This window comes from Artibeus jamaicensis, unplaced genomic scaffold (genome assembly GCF_021234435.1).
Source record: "Artibeus jamaicensis isolate MK-2021 breed Jamaican fruit bat unplaced genomic scaffold, CSHL_Jam_final scaffold_461, whole genome shotgun sequence".
Taxonomy (NCBI): domain Eukaryota; kingdom Metazoa; phylum Chordata; class Mammalia; order Chiroptera; family Phyllostomidae; genus Artibeus; species Artibeus jamaicensis.
In genome coordinates this window covers 14781284-14797148 of record NW_026522045.1, presented here as the reverse complement: position 1 = coordinate 14797148, position 15865 = coordinate 14781284, and the positions used below count along the sequence as shown (strand labels likewise).

General features: G+C 39.3%; 1 protein-coding gene across 4 annotated transcripts in view; it reads left to right on the top strand.

The window, feature by feature from the left end:
- The first annotated feature begins 917 nt into the window (after window positions 1-917).
- LRCH2 (leucine rich repeats and calponin homology domain containing 2) overlaps window positions 918-15865 on the top strand; it is a 148517-nt gene continuing 133569 nt past the window's right edge. For all 4 annotated transcript variants that reach the window (XM_053657502.1, XM_053657501.1, XM_053657500.1 and 1 more), the window contains exon 1: window positions 918-1294. In XM_053657502.1, the coding sequence (XP_053513477.1) occupies window positions 949-1294 (346 nt within the window). In that variant the 5' untranslated portion in view covers window positions 918-948. The remainder of the gene's footprint in view (window positions 1295-15865) is intronic.

Here is a 15865-nt window from a genome sequence, read left to right as displayed (position 1 = left end):
TTCAATAACTGTGATTAGGGATGGTGGGGTGGCAGTGGCCTAAATAATTGCATTCAGGTTCTAAGAAATAACTGCTAAAATCCAAGGTTCTTTAGCTTCATATGCTCAGTGTTAAACCTTCAGAACTCCACCTAAAACCAAAACCTTTATTTCAAAAATAAACTTTAAGTTTGTTTCATGATCAAAGAGTTTTCCATCATGATGAGAAGAAATTCAAGATATTTTGGCGATCTTGGCACAACTTCAAAGAATGATAGAACAGAATGCAGACTTTTCCAAGGTTTGGAAGGCAGCAGTTTGGCTCAGACCCCCCCCCCCCCCCCACACACACACGAAACGAGATGCTTCCTTGAAAACATTTGAAAAGTCTTTTCTTATTTTGGAACTGTAAATTATGGCAAAATTCATATGTACTTAAAACTCAAAGCATTTCTTCTGCACCAATATTCCTCCAGATATGATCCCTAACGTTTCTCTCCGTATTAACACTGGTAAACGAGTTCTGAAGCAGTTACGGCTAAGCGTTTCAATAAGGTGACTGATAGTTCTGAATGCTGTTTCAATATATTCTGAAACGAATCTCTTTCATCCCACCTAATATATTTGCCTTTGTCTAGCAGAACGAAAAAGGTGAAGTGATTTACATATTTGGGGACATATCGCCAAATGACCAATATGCTTACACTTCATAAGATTTTGGTACCCAAAACAACGGAACCGGGATTTAGCATCCTTTCTCTGATCACACATTTCTTAAAGCAAACGTTCTGCAAGTTTCAAAGCCATCTGTTCTCCACCCAACACCTCCTCCAAGCCCGCCGCCAGCTTCCTTCCCACTCTACCTCGCACCCCCCCCTCCGCCCCCAGGCTGCGCATGCGTTCTAAGAATCCCTACACTCAAGGCAGAAGCTGGGAGTATAGTCGGGGGCTATTCTCTCTCCCAGGAACATGGCGGCGAGTCAGGGAGTTGGTGGTAACAGTGGGGGCAGCGGTTGTGGTGGAGGTGGAAGTAGCGGTAGCGGTGGTGGTGGCACGGCGGGAGGAGGTAGTGGAGCTGGAGTGGGAGGCGGCAGTGGGACCCTAGTGCTGCCCATCCCGGTACCGACTCTTTTCGGTCAGCCTGTCTCCAACGGGCCGCAGTGGAACCCCGGGAGCTTGCAGCCTCAACACACTGCGAGGAGCCTGGACCGGGCCCTCGAGGAGGCTGGCAACTCCGGCATCCTTAGCCTCAGTGGTAGGAAACTCCGAGAGTTCCCGGGCAATTGCTACGACCTGACGGACACCACTCAAGCAGGTGACAGGACTCGGTTATGGGGTGGTGAGGGAAAGCTAAGAACGAGGAGGTGGGGAGAGTGGGTGGCTGCGTGGCTGCGTTGTTGGACTGCTGGTATGGGCGGGTGCAACCGGGCCGGCGAACTGACAAAGTCGGAGTCGCTGGTTGTGAATGTGGGGGTCAGAGAAGGGAGTAGGGGAGGGGGGAAGGAATGCTGATTGGAAGATGAATGGAAATCGGGTGGGATGTGAGGGCTGAAAGAACAATATTGTTAAAACGAACTTCCCCTGTAAGGGGTGGGGAGGGAGGTATTGACATCTTCCTTAATGCACTGCTTCCAACTCTCCTGGATGTTCTCATCTTTTCCGGAGGCAGGGGTTGGGGGTGGAAACAATACGTAAAATCGTAATCTATACATATTCCTTAAAGGCATACGTGCTTGCAAGAATGCTGTATCCCCTTTCATAGTTCAGCAGCAGTATTGCCACGGTATTTGTGTTCTTATTTTCTGTTTCAGTCATCTTAGAATATTCTTGCCTTCTTATTCTGTACGCCATAAAGACCGAGATTTTTCATTTTCCTGGTGTTGAGAAGGTAGTGGTGCTTAAATTAGTATTTGCTGCAAATTAAATTATCAATCACTTAAATGTATGGTTACCAGGGGCACGAATCCTTGTTTTGAATTATGTAAGTCTTAATGTTCATAGAAGAAATTGCCAACATTTTTAAGGGTATTTTTGAGAAACATAATCAACTCCTTTATGGAGTTGTGGGTTAATGGGTTATCATTTTGGGTGAGAAATGGGCTATTGTAATGTTCTTCATATACTCGCTGGTACTCTTTGTTGTGGATGGTATTTTTTATTATGAACACATTCTCTTTCCTCTCTTCCTTGTAAACCAATGCTGAATATTTTAGGTGTGTTTTGGTTTAATAAAAGGCATGTTTGACTTTTCATAATTTTTATATTTGTTATTTATATTTGTCTTTTCATTTGCTTTGCTGAAAGAAATCACGGACAAAATTATTTTAATAAATGTACTAATTTTGAAAAATATAGTAAGTAAATTTACCCATAATGAGAAGTAATAAATGGCTTCTTATTTTCATAATAATATGATTTCAGTGTACTCAGATTCTAGCTGTTGAATCAAGATATGTGTTTGGAAAGGGTGGGGAGAGGAAGACAGCCTAAAATTGAAGCCTTCCACCCAATTACTCTTTTAGGAATTATCTTAAGAACTATGAATGTGTGATTGATTACTGATTTTTGTATTTTAGAAAGCATGTTTTGAATATTTACTCCTTCACTCTGAACAGATTTTCTAATGTTCACATATTCATGAATATACTTGGTATGTTCTTCAAAGGCTTCAATAGAAATGGTTTGAGACTGTGTCATTATAGGGACATATTGATTTGTTTATTGTTCTTTATAACCTATAAAGGGTCTGTCTATCTGCAGGACAGAGTTTAAGCATCTTAGCTTGGCATGTAAGGCTTTTACTGTCTGGCTCTAATTTACCATTGTAACTTTACCTCCCCCAAAGCTCCTATACAGAAGTTTCTGTTCTAACTAGGTTAACTCCCTGTCCCTCAAATATATTTTATGAATTTCTGCCTCATCCTTGTAGAAGGTCATCCATGTGCTTGGGATTTACTTCTTTTCTCCACCTTTTAAATTTTGTTCAAGACCCAGCTTTTCCAAGAAACTGTCTCCAACTACCTTAGTCCATAGCAGTCTCCTGTTTCTTTGAACTCCCATGGTACTGATTGTCTTTACCATTTATGTGCTAGTGCTGGCTTTATTTTCTTTTTATGTTTGTGTCTTGGTGTCTCTGAGGATAGATAGAGAGCTCCTAAAAGCCAGGGAGTAAATTATATATTTCATTAGTCTCGTTATATATTGTTTATGTTGTACTTTATAATACTTTTCATAAATATAAATATTATGTGGTTATAGTTGTTGGCTTTTAAGCCTTCAGTTGGTTTTCTGGGGCAGGCATTAACAGAAACCAGAACCATAATTGTTTTTGGTAAAACATTCTTTCAATATAAACTTGATCAGGGTCTACAGTAACACAGGAATTTTTTTAGATAATTCCACTTCATTTTACTTTTACTTTTTCACTTGAATGTATGTTCTTTGTGGGAACATTTTAGAATTTAGATGAGAAATCTGTAACTCATTTGCTATTTGTTTAAACAAAATTCAGCCATGAACATTTAGGGGTAGTATTATTATGTGTAAGGAGATTGACATTATGCATAAATGAAAGTAGGTACACTAGAACTGAAGAAAAATAGAGCATGTTTGAGATTTTTTTAAAAGATTTTATTTGTTTATTTTTAGAGAGATGGGTAGGGAGGGAGAAAGAGAGGGAGAGAAACATTGACTGGTTGCCTCTCCTGTGCTTCCTGACTGGGGACCAACTGGCACAAAACCTACAACCCAGGCTTGTGCCTTGATGGGGAATTGAACCAGCTACCTTTCACTCCTCAGGACTGAGCCACACAGGTCAGGGCTGCATGTGTTGAGATTGTATATACATATGGTATATACATATATACACACAAACATACACATACATACATACACTATATATCATTTGTTTGATGAGCACAGTTGTTTGTTGATATTGCTATATTTAAAGTAACCCTCAGTGGGATGATGTTCCAGATCCAAACTGATCAGATTACCATGTAATGGTTTATTGGATTCGGAAGAGATTGGAGGAACAAACAATAGTTAAGAAAGCTATTATGTTAATCTAGGTGTGAGGTGGTGAGAATTTTGGTTAAAACAGAATTGGATGAGAAGGGGAAATGGATATATTTCAAAAGAAGTGGTGGGGGCTTTATACATTATTTTTCTGTTCCTTACATACATGCAAGATGAAATAGGCCAGTGGTTCTCCACTATGGCTCCATATTAAAATCACAAAAGGAGTGTTTTTTTTAAACTCTCCCTGGGCCCCACTCTAGACCAATTAAATCAGATTCTCAGGGGCCTAGAGACTTATTTAAAAAGTCTTCCCAGGTGCTTCTAATGTGCAGTTAGGCTTGTGGAACTCTGAATAGCTAATTTTTTGAAGGTACTCAGGAAATATTTATTGGTTGAGAACTTATGCACCCCAGTGTTCATAGCAGCACAGTTTATAAAAGCGAAGTACTGGAAGCAACCTAAGTGCCCATCAATAAATACATGGATTAGAAAAATATGGTACATTTACATAATGGAATACTACACAGCAGAGAGAAATAAGGAGCTCCTATCCTTCCTGAATGGATGGACCTGGAAAGCATTATGCTAAGTGAAATAAGCTAGGCAGCGAAAGACAAATGCCATATGATCTCACCTTTAAGTGAAACCTAATTTTAAAAAAAGCAAGCAAAATATAACTCGAGACATTGAAATTAAGAACAAACTGAAAGTAACCAGAGGGGAGGTGGGAGGGGATAATAAAGGGAAAAGGGGAAGGGTTTTCAGGAACAACTATAAAGGACATAAGGACAAAGCCAAGGGGGGTGGAATTAGGGGAGGGAGGTGGGGATAGCTAGGGCCAGGGAGAGTGGAGGGGGAAAAATGCAGACAACTGTACTTGAGCAACAATAAAAAAGTTAAAAAATTAAAAAATGTTTATTGTTTGAGTGAATAAAAACTGACAAAAGTTTACTGACAAACCTAAAGTGACTTGTTAAGAGGGTCAAATCCCAAACTAGGAACTAAGAATTTAAGTTTTAGTTGAATGTTCTTTTTAATAGACTTGCGTCAGGTAGAGACTCTTATTTTCTCATCACATTACATCTATAATGAATAGAAACTTAGCAGGAAGCTATAGTTTCTTCAGTTCCCATATATTACTCTGGTTTACATTTATTTTTTAAATATTTTATTTATTTATTTATTTATTTATTTATTTATTTATTTATTTATTTATTTATTTTAGAGAGAGGGGACAAGAAGGAGAAAGAGTGGGAGAGAAACATCCATGTGTGGGTGCCTCTCATGTGTCCCCCACTAGGGACCTGGCCTGCAACCCAGGCATGTGCCCTGACTGGGAATTGAACCAGCAACCCTTTGATTCACAGGCCCACACTCAATCCACTGAGCTACACCAACCAGGATTGGTTTACATTTAATACTGTTTTTTAAAAAATATATTTTATTGATTATACTATTACAGTTGTCCCATTCCCTTTTCACTCCCCTCTACCCTGCACACTCACTCCCATCCACATTCCCCCTTTAGTTCATGTCCATGTATCATACTTATAAGTTCTTTAGCTTCTACATTTCCCCTACTATCCTTGCCCTCCCCATGTCTATTTTCTACCTACCATCTATGCTACTTATTCTCTGTACCTTTTCCCCTTTCTCCTCCTGCCACTCCCCCGCTGATAACCCTCCATGTGATCTCTATTTCTGTGATTCTGTTCCTGTTCTAGTTGTTTACTTTGTTGTTGTTTTAGGTGTGGTTGTTAATAATTGTGAGTTTGCTGTCATTTTACTGTACCTCTCTTTTACCTTCATTTTCTTAGATAAGTCCCTTTAACATTTCATATAATAAGGGCTGGGTGATGATGAACTCCTTTAACTTGACTTTATCTGAGAAGCACTTTTTCTGCCCTTCTATTCTAAATGAAAGCTTTGCTGGATAGAACAATCTTGGATTGTAGGTCCTTGCCTTTCATGACTTGGAATACTTCTTTCCAGCCCCTTCTTGCCCGCAAGGTCTCTTTTGAGAAATCAGCTGACAGTCTGATGGGAATTCCTTTGTAGGTGACTGTCCCCTTATCTCTTGCTGCTTCTAGAATTCTCTCCTTCATTTTAATCTTGGCTAATGTAATGATGATGTGCCTTGGTGTGTTCCTTCTTGGGTCCAACTTCTTTGGGACTCTCCTAGCTTCTTGGACTTCCTGTAAGTCTATTTCCTTTGCCAGAATGGGGAAGTTCTCCTTTATTATTTGTTCAAATAACTTGTCCACTTGTTGCTCTTCCTCTTCTCCTTCTGGTACATCTACAATTCAGATGTAGGAACATTTAAAGATGTCCTGGAGGTTCCTAAGCCTCTCCTCATTTTTTTCAATTCTTGTTTCTTCATTCTTTTCTGAATGGTTATTTTCTTCCTTCTGGTTCACTCCCTTGATTTGAGTCCCAGTTTCCTTCTCATCACTATTGGTTCCCTGTACATTTTTCCTTTATTTCCCTTACTATAGCCTTCATTTTTTCATCTAATTTGCAACCAAATTCAACCAGTTCTGTGAGCATCCCGATTACCAGTGTTTTGAAGTGTGCATCTGATAGGTTGGCTACCGCTTCGTCACTTGATTGGATTTTTTTCTGGATCTTTGATCTGTTCTTTTGTTTGGGCCTGTTTTTTTTTTTTTTTGTCTTGATGTGCTTGTTATGTAGTGAGAAGTGGAGCCTTAGGTGTTCACCAGGGTGTGGCAACCCAGTCGCTGGATTGTGACCCTATATGTGGGGCAGGAGTCCGAGAGGGAACAATGGTGCTTTTTCTGCTCTCTGATGGGTTTCAGTCACTTCCCCAGCTTCCCCCAAGCAAATTGGGCCCTTTTGGTGCTGATTCCCGTGTGGGTAGGTTTGTGTATGTTTTAGGAAACTGTGGGTCTCTCCAGTGAACTCTCCTGTGAGGCTGGGTGTTTCCCCTGGCACCTCAACCCCCCACAGGTGTTTTTAATTGGTGTTTTGAGACATTAGTTTCCTGCACTGGTACACTGAATTGTGCAGTTTGTCTTGCTCCGCAGTTTCTCCTGGTTTACCTGAGCGTGAATGTGGGACCGCCCAGTCCGTTAGCCGCCTTGTGTGCCACACACCTCCACATTCCACCACCTCGCTAGGTCCGCCTGCTGCCGCCTTACCACTGGGGTCCACCAGCTGCTCTTTTGTAGTGACTCCTCTCCACCCCACCACCCGACTCTGCCCCTCCTACTAGTCTGGGTGAATGTGCCCACTTTAACTCCTTGTTTGTCAGACTTCCATACAGTTCAATTTTCTGTCAGTACTGGTTGTTTTTGTTTCTAAATTGTTTTCCTTCTTTTGATTGTGTGAGGAGGCACAGTGTGTCTACCTATGCTTCCATCTTGGCCGGAAGTCCACATTTAATACTGTTTGATAAATTTTTATTAAGAAAATAGTGCCCCCAAAATATAGTGCAGCAAAATCTTGTTTTCTCTATTAATAGTCTTTTTATGAGGGAAAATGGATATAGGTAGCAGTTGGCAAAAGCTTTCTTTGATGTCTTACCTCTCTTTGCATTTCTGGTGCCTGCTTGCTTCATCTGCCCTCTCCCTTCTGCTGCTGTTCTTGTTTCTTATTCCCACTTCAGCCTCATTCTTCCCTTCCTGGGATGGAGCTCAAAGCTAACTAATCCATGGCTGCCTTTCCAGAAGATTAACATGTAAAAGGGATAGTTTGCTAATTTACTGCAGTTTCCAATTGGTGGTTTGTGCTTGTGACCTTTTCGAATAGATCTACCTGACAGATACTTTTTGATAAATATCATCACCTATATAAATACATAAAAACAGGGATCAGAAGTTGAAAGTAGCTGACTCTTGTAATTTTTTATCTTTTATGGTGTATAGGTAGGCTTGGCAAGACAAAGGGAAATTGCTTAGAACTTTTAGTCTTTCTGGATACTGTGATAATTTGTTGACATTAACAAAACTTGAAAATGATTTTAATGGCTGCCTTAACTAATTCTGTTAGTTACCAGTGTAACTAACTTTGTCACCAGTGCTACAAATAAGTCTGAGCCTACTTGCGGTTGCTCCCTCTGCTTTTGCATGCCTCTTTATGTCCATAAACAATACATCTGTGGAACAGATTTCTGAATCTTACATACATCTGATTGTGCTGTGTCCTGACTCGTCATGTGTTTTCCTGTAAACCAAGAGTCAACTCTAGTATTTCCTACATGTGCAGGTTCACCTCTTCAACTGTGGGGCATGGTATATTGTATCAGGTTGTACGATGGAGCCAGAAAAATTCTGCAGCACCCAGTTTTTAAAACAACATTGACTTATTTTTTAAAAGCAGTTTTAGGTTCACAGCAAGATTGACCGACCAGAAACTACAATGAGTTTCTATACATTGTATAGTGTTCCCCATTATCAACATCCCACACCACAGTGATACATTTGTTACAATTTACGAACCTACATTGACATGTCATTATCACCCCAAGTACCTGATTTGCATTAGGGTTCACTCTTGGTGTTGTATATTTTGTGAGTTTGAACAAATATATAGTACCATATATTCATCTTTAAGTGTTGTATGGAAGAGCTTTGCTGACCTCAAAATCCTTTGTGTTCCTCCTGTTCATCCTTCTCCACCTGCCTCTACTCCCTGGCCCCCCAATTCTTGGCAACACTCATCTCATCTTTTTATTTTTGGAAACATTGAATTCTGTTACACAGGTGAAGGCCCTCTCAGTGCATTCAGTAGAATGAGTTTGTGATTCTGATTTTCTGTCATGATTCAAGTACCTGCCTTGTTTTATATGATGAATGTCTTCCTGAAAAATCAGATGTGAAGCTTTTTTATAGTTTGTTCACATTTTAATTGATCTAGATTGAATTTGACTTGGTGGATCTTTAGTGATTTATTTTATTCAGTGATGAATTCTTTTTTCAGCATTATTTTATTGTTGTTTAAGTACAGTTTTCTACCCTTTCCTCCTACCCCTCCCCACCATCCCAGTCCTCCCTACCTCCCTCTGCTGTTTCCATTCCCCCTTGTTATTGTCCGTGTGTCCTTTCTAATTGTTTTTGCAAACCATTCCCCCTTTTACCCTATAATCTCCTCCTCTGTCTGGCTCTGGTCACTGTCAGCCTATTCTCAGTTTCAGTGTCTTGGGTTATATTTTGCTTCCTTGTTTGTTTTGTTGATTAGGTTCCTGTTAAAGGTGAGATCATATGGTAATTGCCTTTCACTGCCTGGCTTATTTTACTTAGCATAATACTCTCCAGGCCCATCCACACTGTAAGGAAGGGTAGGAGCTCCTTCTTTCTCTCTGCTGTGTAGTACTCCATTGTGTAAATGTACCATAGTTTTTTGACCCATTCATTTAGTGATTGGCACCTAGATTGCTTTCAGCACTTGGCTGTTGTAAGTTGTGCTATGAACATTGGGGTGCATAAGTTTTTTTGGATTGGTGTTTTAGGGGTTCTTAGGATATAATAATAGCAGTGGAATTTCTGGGTTAAAGGCAGTTCCATTTTTAGTTTTCTGAGGAAATTTCATAATGTGTTCCACAGTGGTTGCTCCCTCCAGTCCGCAATCCCACCAACAATGCACTAGGGTTCCGTTTTATCCACAACTTCTCCAACACTTATTATTATTGCTTTGTTTACGATGGCCTTTTTCAAAGATGTGAAGTGGTATCTCACTGTGGTTTTAATTTGCATCTCTCTGATAGCTAGCGATAGTGAGTGTTTTTTCATATGTCTCTGGACCCTCTGTATGTCCTCCTTGGAGAAGTGTCTGTTCAAGTTCTTTTCCCATTTTTTAATTGGGCTGCTTGTCTGCTTAGAGTGGAGTTGTGTGAGTTCTTTATATATTTTGGAGATCAAACCCTTGCCTGAGGTATCATTGACACATATGTTTGCCCTTACAGTTGGTTTTCTTTTCATTTAAATGATGCTTTCTTTAGCTGTTTAGAAGCTTTTTATTTTGATAAGATCCCATTTGTTTATTCTTTGCTTTATGTCCCTTGCTCTAGGGGAGAGATCAGTGAAAATATTGCTGAGTTGAATATCTGAGATTTTACTGCCAATGTTTCCCTCTAGTACTTTAATGGTGTCACACTTGTATTTAGATCCACCTTGAATTTATTTTTGTATATGGTATAAGTTGGTGATAGAGTTTCATTTTTTGCATGTAGCTCTCTAGCTCTCCCAACACCATTTGTTGAAGAGGCTATTTTTATTCTGTTTTATGCTGCTGCCCCCTTTGTTGAATATTAACTGACTGTAGAGACTTGGGTTTATTTCTGGGCTCTCTGCTCTATTCCATTGGTCTATCTGTCTGTTCTTATGCAAGAACCAGGCTGTTTTGATTACAGTGGCATTGTAATACAGTTTGATATCAGATATTGTGATCCTTCCTACTTTGTTCTTCTTTCTCAACATTTCTATAGCTGTTCAGGATCATTTATGGTTCATATAAATTTTTGAAGTGTTTGTTCTGTATCTGTGAAATATGCCATTGGTACTTTAATAGTGATTGCACTGAATCTATAAGTTTCTTTGGGCAGTATGGACATTTTGATGATGTTAATTCTTTCAATCCATGACCATGGTACATGCTTCAATTTCTTTGTGTCTTCATTTCTGTCTTCAGCATTGTATAGTTTTCTGAGTACAGGTCTTTTACCTCCTTGGTTAGGTTTATTTCTGAGTACTTTATTTTTCTTGTTGCTATATCAGATGGGTTTTTTCCTGATTTCTACTTTTGATGTTTCATTGTTGCATACAAAAATACCTTTGATTTCTGAATATTGAGTTTGAATCCTGCTGTTTTGCCAAATTCATGTATTAGGTCAGGCAGTTTCTTGGTGGGGTCTATTGGATTTTGTATGTACACTACCATGTCATCTGCAAACAGTGACAGTTTTGCTTCCTCCTTTCAAGTTTGAATCCCTTTTATTTCTTTTTCTTTCCTGATAGCTGTGGCTAGGACTTCCAATACTGCGTCGAATAGAAGTGGTGAAAGTGGACAAACTTGTCTTGTTCCTGATGTTAGTGGGACATCTCTAACTTTTTGCCCATTGAGTATGCTGTTCGCTGTAGGTCTCTTATATATGGCCTTTATTATGTTGAGGAATGCTCCCTCTATTTCTACTTTGCTGACTGTTTTTGTCACAAATGGGTGCTGTACCTTGTCAAATGCTTTTATAGCATCTATTGATATGATCATGTGATTTTTGTCTTTGCTTTTGTTCATGTAATGTATTATGTTTATTGATTTGAGAATATTGTACCATCCTTGCATCCCTGGGATGAATCCCACTTGGTCATGATGTATGATCTTTTTAATGTATTGTTGGATGTGATTTGCTAATATTTTGTTGAGGAATTCAGCATCTATGTTCATCAGCGATATTGACCTGAAGTTTTCTTTCTTTGTTGTGTCTCTATCTGGTTTTGGAATTAGGACAATGCTGGCTTCAAAAAGAGTTTGGGAGTATTCTGTCTTGCATTTTTTGGAGTGGTCTGTGAGGGATAGTGGTCAGCTCTTCCTTAACATCTTTGTAGAATTCTCCTGTGAAACCATCTGGTCCAGTCCTTTTGTGTGTTGGGTGTTTTTTGATTACTGCTTCAAATTCATCAGCTGTTATGGGTCTTTTCAGGCTTTCTGCTTCTTCTCCATTGGGTTTTGGAAGATTATGTTTTTCTAGAAATTTGTCCATCTCTCCTAGGTTTTTTAATTTCTTGGCATATAGTTCTTCGTAGTGATTTCTTATAATTCTTTGTATTTCTGTGGTATCAGTTGTAATCTCTCCTATTTCCCTTTTGATTGTGTTTACATGGGTCCTCTCTCTTTTCTTCTTAATGAGTCTGCTTAAAGGGCTGTTGATTTTGTTTATCTCTTCAAAGAACCAGCTTCTGGATTTATTGATCCTTATAATTGTGCTTATAGTCTCTATGTTGTTTAATTCTGCTCTGATCCTGGTTATTTCCTTCCTTCTGCATGCTCTGGGCTGTCTTTGTTGTTGTCGTTCGAGTTCTTGTAGTTGTAGGGTTAGGTTGGTTACTTGAAATGTTTCTATCTTCTTTTAAGTAGGCCTGTATCACTATGAACTTCCTTCTCAGGACTGCCTTTGCTGTGTCCTATAAGTTTTGGATTGTTGAGTTGATTTCCATTTGTTTCCAGAAACTTTTTTATTTCTTCCTTGATCTCATTCTTGATCCATTCAGTGTTTAATAGCATGTTATTCAATCTGTATGAGTTTGTTTTGCATTTTGTTCCTTCAGGTTGGTTTCTAGTTTCAGTCCCTTGTGGTTGGAGAAAATACTTGATTTTATTTCAGTTTTCTTGCATTTGTTATGGCTTGTTTTGTGTCATATCATATGGTCTGTCTTTGAAAATATTCCATGTGCATTTGAAAAGAATGTGTATTTTCTTGTTTGGGGTGAAAGGCTCTATATATATCAATTAAGATCATTTTTATCTAGGACATTGTTCAATGCTGCAATATCTTTGTTGATATTTTGTTAAGAAGATCTGTCAATTTTTGACAGTGAGGTGTTAAAATATCCTACTATAATTGTTTTGCTTTCAGTATCTTCCTTGAAGTCATCCAAGATTTTCTTTATGTATTTGTGTGTTCCTTTGTTGGGTGTATATATATTTATAATGTTTATGTCTTCTTGATGGATTCTTCCCTTGAGTAATATGAAGTGACCTTCTGTGTCTCTTTTTATGGCCCTTTGTTTTGAAGTCTATTTTGTCTGATCTGAGTATTCCTACCCTGTCTTTTTTCCCCCTGTTCATTTGCTTGGAAAATTTGTTTCCATTCCTTTAGTTTCAGTCTCTGTGGGTCTTTTGTTCATAGGTGGGTTTCTTGTAGGCAGCATATATGTGGGTCATGCTTTCTTATCCATTCAGCTATTCTATATCTCTTCATTGGAGCATTTAATCCATTTACGTTTAAGGTTATTATGGATAGGTACTTATCCATTACCATTTTTTGTGCGTATGTTCCTCTTTCTTTCTGTCTTTTCCTTCCTTTTCTTACAGCAGTCCCTTTAGCATCTCTTGCAGAACTGGTTTGGTGGAGGTGTATTCTTTTAGATTTGTTTTGTGTTGGAAGCTCCTTATTTGACCCTCTATCTTGATTGAGAGCTTTGCTGGGCAAAGTAGCCTTGGTTCAGGCCTCTAGTTCTCATTAGTTGGAATATTTCTTGCCATTCTGTTCTGGCTAGGAGTGTTTCCATTGAGAAACACTAGTGAGCAGCTAGTGAGCTGCTAGCCTTATTGGGGCTCCCTTGTATGTTACTTCCTTTTTCTCCCTTGCTGTCTTCAAGATTTTCTCTTTGTCTTGAAATTTTACCATTTTATTACAATGTGTCTTGAAGTGGGCTTCTTTGGCTTTCTCTTGATTGGGACTCAGTTTTTCCTGGCTTTGTGTGAGATTTTCTTTCATCCAGTTGGAAAAGTTTTCCATTATTACCTTTCAAACAGGTTTTCTATCCCTTGCTCTTCTTCTCCTTGTGGTATCTCTATTATACGGATAGTATTCTGTTTCATGTTGCCTTGTAACTTCCTTACCACCTCTTTATTCTTTCTGAGTCACTTTTCCTTTTCTTGCTTCTTCTGGGAGTTTTTCCTACTTTGTTCTCCAGTTTGCTGATTTGATCCTCTTCTTCATCCATCTTGCTTGTAATTCCTTCCAATATGTTTTTTATTTCTGAGGTTTTATTGTTCATTGCTTTCTGATTTTTTGTTTATTTTTTTATTTCCTTTTTCATGCTTATATAGTTCTCACTCTGTTCTTTGTAGTTGTCTGTGAGTTCCTTGAGCATCTTTATAACCATTAATTTGAATTCTGTATCTGATAGTTTGGTTACCTCCATTTTGTTTAGCTCTTTTAGTGGGGAGTCTTCCATTCCTTCTGATTGCAAGTTCTTTTTTTGTCTCCCCATTTTAGATGACTCATGTTGCTTGTTTCTGTGCTTCCTGATGCTTCACTTTGCTAGCTGTCTTTGTAGGGTGAACTTCTATGGTAAGAGTTCTACAGGGTTCAGTGGTGTGGTCTCTTTCATCTTCTTGCCTGGATGCTCTAGGTTTGCACTTTCTTCTGTTTATGTGGGCTGTCTCATTGTACTTGGGTTTTTACCTTTTGGTGATTACTTTGTTGGTGGTTTTTCTCCTGTAACAGGTATTCTGATGTTTGTAGCTTTCACCTATTCTTGTATGTGATCAGTGGCAGAGGGTAGGCAAACTGGATTAAGACAGCAGGAGAGTATTTTATGGGATTTAATATACCAGTAAGTAGAGAAGAGATAGGAGATTCTTTGAATAAGTATAGCATTAACTGTGATATTCACCCAGCTACCCACTTTTTATGAAAGGTGAAAGAGAAGTAAGACTCTTGTTAGAGGGGAGGAGGATTTTGAGCTGAATCCAGAAAACATAGCACTTATGCAAGGTTAGATGATGAGATATAGTGAGAGTAAAGGAGAGAAAGCAGGTGTAGTGTGAGAAAGAGTAGAGTTAACTACAATAATAATAATGCTCAGGATTCAAGTGAAGTGGGCTAAGATCAGGGATGCTTGCTGTGTAGTATGTACAATTGTATTGAATGGCAGTTATTTACAATAATACTGGAACAACAATAATAGTACAAGAAATATATGATTTGGATAACCAGAATAGAAAGTACCTCATCAAGAGTTGTGTGTGATTGGAACATGGAGGAAGTGAAAGAAGGAAAATTAAAATACAATAAAGATAGAATAAGGAAAACCAATCAAACAATGAAATTAAACAGAGAAATAAAACAAGGAAAACTAACATAAGGAAGATAAATAAAAGAATACTAGTAAGGAAATGGTAAAAATAATGAAAAGGTAATAGTAATAATACACATAAACAATAAAATGCCATCTCTATGGGATAGCAAAGTGACATATGTCTCAGTTTCTCAGTTGTTTGGGGTTAACCTTGTGCTCCCCCTTTTGATCTGTCTCTGGATCCTTTGTAACTCCATGTCTTATTGGCTCATTTCGGGGAAGAGAAGAAGAAGGAGAACAAAAAGAGAGTGGATCCAAAAAGAAACAAAAATAATAACACTTCTGCTGACTTTAAGTTTGTTCAGTGATTTCTGCCGTTCTTCCTAGATGCCACAGGAAGAGGGGGCTGGGTTTTACTTTTCTCTCTTCCTGTGGTTTTGAGAGGATGGGGACCAGGTCTGGGTCGCAATTTCCTAACCTCTGCCTGCCCAGGTCCTCTGTGAGCTGCCAGTCTCAAATCAGCCACCCAGTCTCTAGATGCATAGTAGGAATCAATCTCGGACAAAGCCTGAGGAAAGCTGGGTGGGCATGGTTCTGCTCAGTTATTCAGTCACTGAATGCACAGTACGAGACAAGTGGGGCATGAGGTTCTGCTCAGCTGTAGTGTCTGGGAGTGCAGTGCAAGACAAGCTGGGTACACAGTTCTGCTCAGCCTCTCAGTCTCATGCGTGCAGTGTGAGACAAGCAGGGTGTGCAGTTCCACTCAGCTACTTAGTCACTGGCCAGGCACAACTGAAATCTCTCTTGGGGCACCCCAGCTGCTCCTGAGAGTTCCTTACAAAGCAGCTGCCCATCATTCTGAACAAGTGCCCCAGTTTTCACATAGCCCAGCTTTCCAGCTAGTCCAGAGACTATCCAAGTCAGGGTCTGACATGGCTCAACTCCTTCCTTCTCCAGGTGTTGCCTAGCACCTCAGTGTCTCTGGTGCTGGTGTCCACAGTCCCAGTGGATGTGTACTGCCTCTGTGTGTCTCTCACTTCATCTCTATTCCCCACCCCCACAGTGACTTCCAGCACCCTGGTCCCTTCTGGGGCCAGCTGCCCTCC